At 41.9% G+C, this 5,432-nt stretch overlaps 1 protein-coding gene across 1 annotated transcript in view; it reads left to right on the top strand.

Moving 5' to 3' along the window:
- Positions 1 to 1,126: 1,126 nt before the first annotated feature.
- CCT3 (chaperonin containing TCP1, subunit 3 (gamma)) overlaps positions 1,127 to 5,432 on the top strand; it is a 17,745-nt gene continuing 13,439 nt past the window's right edge. Inside the window, 5 exon segments of the mRNA XM_006878337.1 lie at positions 1,127 to 1,246; positions 3,234 to 3,295; positions 3,990 to 4,040; positions 4,132 to 4,194; positions 5,098 to 5,194. Of these exon segments, the coding sequence (XP_006878399.1) occupies positions 1,216 to 1,246; positions 3,234 to 3,295; positions 3,990 to 4,040; positions 4,132 to 4,194; positions 5,098 to 5,194 (304 nt within the window). The 5' untranslated portion in view covers positions 1,127 to 1,215.

Below are 5,432 nucleotides of genomic sequence, written 5' to 3'. Positions count from 1 at the left end.
GAACTGCCTGTAGGCTTTTCTTGGCTGTAATCTTTACAGAAACAGATTGCCAGGTCTTCCTCTCGCAGAGTTGCTGGGTGTATTCAACAATCGACTGCTCTTAAACAGTTTATACTCTCACAGTCCCTTCACTAATTTGGAAAACAGTGTTTCTATTATCATTGTTTCCTCTATGAGTCAGATTCAACTTGATCGCAACGGGTTCGGTTTTTATTCTGGAGGAAATAGGTAATTTCACTAAGCCCAAACCTAAGAATGGACCATAAAAATCCAATAGAAGGCAGCACCAATTACTTTCTGCCTTAACAGGATGTTCTAGCCATGCGCATCATTTTCTTGTCCTGTGTGGCAATTTAAAAACTCCGGCTCCTCGTCATCTCTAACGGACCAGCAGTGGAGTGGATGAGGATTGAAGGTAAGGGAAGGAAAATCAGCGTGGTGAAGAAAACCTTAGAGCCCTTGAGAAAACATGGTAAGTGACAGGGAAAACGTAAGCCATCATCTTCCGGTACCGTTCACAGCCTCAGTAGGAAGCATTTGCTTAAGGAAAAACTCCACACACAGCAATGAGTCCAGAAACGATGAAAGCACAATCGCCAGTGTGCCTGGGAGAAAGGTTCGTTACTGCCCAGCCCTGTAGGACTACTACTCCCATCTCACTCGCTTCAAACTGGCCAGGTCTTCCCTCAACAGCTCCCCCTTGTTAAGGCCGAAACAAAAAAGTGGAAACTGGCACGCCTTCCTAGACCTTCAAGAACCAAGAAGAGCCCAAGCGAAATACACGGCTTAACGACTTCACCTGCGGCATTGATTTAAAACCTTTACCAAAGCACCCACCCCAGTTCTTGATGGTCATGCGCAATGGGAAGCCGACCACCTGCTCAAGCTTCGGCGCTTGCGCGGAGCTCCGCGCCGCACGAGGCCGGGAGCGGCCACCCTAATGCGCAAGCGCCTGTGCCCTCCCATTTCTAGCATCGCGTTCTCTCTAACTAGCTTGCCTGCCGTTCTTGCGTAGAGGGCGGGGCTAATGTCAATTGGTCTGTTTTCGTGCTAGTCAAGGAAGTGGATGCGGTGATTGGCGGCGACTTGAAGGGTAGCGGGTTTAGTTGTAAGCCTTGAGCAGGCAGCGTTGACTGGGCTTCTCCCTGGTTCTCTCTCTCCAGAAGGTTCTGCCGGTTCCCCCAGCTCAGGGACCCGGCTCTGCATCGCGCCGCCATGATGGGCCATCGTCCAGTGCTCGTGCTTAGTGAGTTCTGGGGAAGCCGGGGGAGGGCCTCCTTTTCGCCTTCATCCCTTCACACTTTTCAGTACTGCCCCAGCCTAATCCTGTTCTGGCCCGGCGGTCACTGAGCCTTCCAGTCATGGTTCTCCTTTAGGAAGCTCTTTCGTTTTTCTCTTCCCTTAACTCATACCATATTCTTTACAAACACAGACGTACAGTTTTCTCATTAAGCCCCTTGTTTGGTGTGTACTTGCCTCAGGAGGCGGTTTCCCACTCCCTGTCCCGCTCCTCACCTCCAGCCCATGCTCGTTTCCGTATTCCCTTTGCACGCTTTTCTCTGTGTTGTAACCAGATGAAACATGGATTTTACAATAGGCCTAGCTTTATCTTCTTAGCCTCCCTTTTAGTAACGATGTGGCCTCGGTAGAATTGCTCAAAAGAAGTGTTCCATCGTTGGTAAGAGGATTAAATGGAGTAACTAGGTAAACTATTTAAGAGAGAGTCTGGCAAATAGTAGTATCCTTAGCCACTTTCCATTACTTATTTCTTTCTTCTCAGTAACAGCTCCTCTTGAATTTCCATTCAGTAACCCCTGTTCCTGCAGTGTACCCCTGCTTTCCTCACTGGTCATCAGTGATCCCTGCGTTGTAATCTTTCCCACTAACCAACTGAATTTTCCCAAAACTGCGGGACGGGTTCTCATTGCTCTTTGGGAATACCCTTATTTTTTTCCGACAGATGAGCACTACCTTCCTGGTTTCCCTGGTATGTTTCCATTCTCTGTACTCCATTTGCAGGACCAGCTAAGATGCCTGGCTAGCCATTTCTTTTCCCTTTCCATTTTTGATATACTGTTATATTCCGTTTTGATGTGCTGTTAAGAGTTTTCATTCACTTTCTCAATATCTGCCAAGCAACTTTTCAGAAAAAATTTTTTTTGAAAAAACCTTTTTCTTTCTGATGTTGACCCGTACAGGTTTTTAGTGCTCACTGTCTGAGATAGCAGTGTGGGTGTTTAGATTTGATGAGACTGGATTGAAAGAAAGATGTATCAGTTTTTGTGGTAGAGAAAGGTATAAGTTGAAGAGGGAAAAAGAAAGCAAGCACATATGTTAGGTTGGTTATAACCATTGCCTTAACTTAGCTCCATTAAGAGGGTCCTGAGGTCACAGGTGTTAAGTGATTTTATCCAACTTGTTAAGTGCCATGGAGTTGATTATAGTGACCCAAAGCATAGGGTTTCTCAGGAGTAGCTGGTGGGTTTGAATTACCAACGTTATGATTAGCAGTTCAGTGCTTGTCCTAGAGCCCCACATCAGGACTCTATATTAAAATATGTAGTTGGCTCTTAGGGTAGTAAATGACCTACTGAGACATTCTCACTACCTCCAAGCATGGGGTAGTCACAGCATTTATCTTGTAAACTGTAAGTGAAAAGGGACACTATCAATTATGCTAGGACTGTCAAGAGTGTGGTCCCCTAATAAGTAATAAAATGCAATCCCCCAAACTTTTCCCTTTCTCCATAAAACAGTAACTCATACTTTCTTTGGGTCATCAACCTTTGAGAATATCGTTATAGCTATGGATCCCCTCCCTTGAAAAAGAGGCATTATCTCCCACTTTGTCATATCTCAGAGTTCACTATCCCACTGAGGTTCATTCATGGATCTTTGGTAATGAATCATTGTTATAAATACATGAATGTTTGGTTAGAAGGAAAGTGATGACCAGGATTCCAGCGTTATGATTATTTTCTAATATATCAGTGATTGAAGTAAGTTAAGAGGTAAATAGTCATAAAGTATGTGTGCTTATTTGTGTATTTTTGAGGTATAATGGACATGTAATAAGCAGTACATATTAAAAATGTATACTCTGTTCAAAGTACTGATCTATGTTTACATCCACAAAGTGGGTATGTTTATTTTCAAAGGTCAGAGGGATTAAATAATTTGCGTGCACTGAGGCATTCCTAGGCTGCTGCCCTTGTTTCTTTTTTCTTCTAAAGGCCAGAACACAAAGCGTGAATCTGGAAGAAAAGTTCAATCTGGAAACATCAATGCTGCCAAGGTATCTGTCTTTGGTGTTTAGGTTATAGTAGTTTGCTTCCAACTGTTTTCCCTCACATTTCTGTATTTCTTTGTAATGGTAAATTTCCTATTCATTTAGACTTTGACTCTTATCCAGCCTGTATCAGAGGCTGTAATTTACAATAGCAGAAAGTCTCTTTCTTTCATGGAGCTGCTCATGGGTTTGAACTTCTTTGAAATGCTTGAACTGCTGACCTTGTGATTAGCAGTCCAGTGCTTACTGTACAGCACCACCAACACTTCAGAGTATGAAGAAAAATTGACTTTCCTGGGGAGGGAGAGCTGTCGTAGCCACAGCTGGGTTCAGTCTTTGGAATGAAAAAATGAAGTGGCCCTAAACTTGATAGGTGATGTGGAAGCCACTCTCACAGAAAAGAATACTAGGACATGAACTTTTCAGTCCAGTTGTTTGGACTGTCGGGAAACTGGAGCTCAGGGGAGGCACTCCTCCTTTTTCCTTGTGAAAAATTATTATATGTGTATTTGTTCACCCTGAAAGCATTATGCAGGACATGGGAGAGGAGCTAGCTACATAACATGTTATATCTAAAGTTGTTGTAGACCTTATTTTAGATGTGTCATTGTTAACCAACTCTATATTGCTCTGTCCCCTTTCCCTCTACAGCACTCACTGGTCTTTGATTTATGCTTACATGTTTTATGCTTTCTACTAGACTATTGCAGATATCATTCGAACATGTTTGGGACCTAAGTCCATGATGAAGGTAGGCTTTTCTCTTACTAAAGCTTATGGATGTCAGATTTTCCCTTTATGTTATGTGGGGCACTCAAATAAAACTTTTGCTTTTGTTTTAGATGCTTTTGGACCCAATGGGAGGCATTGTGATGACCAACGATGGCAATGCCATTCTTCGAGAGGTGTGACTTTTTGTTTTCTAACCGTTACAAAGGGACATCAAAAAGATCATGGAAAAATTAAATTATTATTTTTGTTTTGTTTTAAGTTTTTATTGTGCATTGAGTGATAGTTCACATGGGAGAATATTGGTTTTGCACTCATTGTTTGATTGCATTGATTATAATCCCCTCTGTGCATCATCATTGAACAGTATTTACTTCTATTCATCTTTTTTTGGGGGGTGGGGAGGGATGTATGCTTAAACATTCAGGAATATGTAATCATTTAAACAACCAAAGGGCACATTCTACAAGTCTGTCTCCTGGCCGCCAGCAGTCTTTCTCTTTTCCATAAATCTAAAGTCCTTAGCTGATCTCTCTCTCCATGTCCTCATCTCTGCCTCCATCTCTGGTGTCACTGCTTTTCTGGATAGGGTCCCACATTCCTCTCATCCTCTTCTCTCTTGATGGTCCTAGGGTTCTCTGTTCCTGGAATGTAAGATTAACTCCTCCTCCCTTTATGTTATGAAACTTCTGCCTTTATAGTTGTGACAATCGCAATTTGTCATAATAACAATTACTTTTTAATTCTATTTTTCCATGAACTTTTTGAGGCCCCCTTGGATGTAGGACCTATAGAAGTATATGTAGATAGTACTTCCAGTAAATAAGCTGAAAGATACTGTTTTGTCCTCAAGGAGCTATAATAGTTGAGTTAGCATTTTTCCCAAAAAGAAAGGGACTTGAGGAGGACATGGCTTATTTAGACATTTTGGCAGATGTTTTAATTTTCAATCTTTTAAAGTGTGATAAAGAAAGGGAAGTAAGTATGGAAGCAAGAAGCTTAAGAGCTAAGTCCAAGAAGAATGGGTTAGGAGGGATTCTTGTAGTGTCAGTCAGCAGCAGTCTACCTTCTTCTCTCAGATTCAGGTCCAGCATCCAGCAGCAAAGTCTATGATTGAAATTAGCCGGACCCAGGATGAAGAGGTTGGAGATGGAACCACATCAGTAATTATTCTTGGTAAGAGGAGAATGGGAGGTTGATTGGAAAATTGGATTGAAATGTGAGCGTCTGTGTCATATTTTAAGAAGGAAATTCTGTTACTGATCGACTCATAAATATGTATATAATCTGTTGCTTATTTTCTGTGTATTCTCACCCCAAATAAATATAAAACAGTATAGTATAGAATGTGAGCTGTGCAAATCTGGTTGAATAAACTATAACATTCTTCTTTTTTTTAAAGGTTTTTATTGTG

The sequence above is a fragment of the Chrysochloris asiatica genome, unplaced genomic scaffold (genome assembly GCF_000296735.1).
Source record: "Chrysochloris asiatica unplaced genomic scaffold, ChrAsi1.0 scaffold00042, whole genome shotgun sequence".
Classification (NCBI taxonomy): Eukaryota; Metazoa; Chordata; class Mammalia; order Afrosoricida; family Chrysochloridae; genus Chrysochloris; species Chrysochloris asiatica.
The sequence above is the reverse complement of the archived record's forward strand: the minus strand, read 5'-3'. Positions and strand labels throughout refer to the sequence as shown.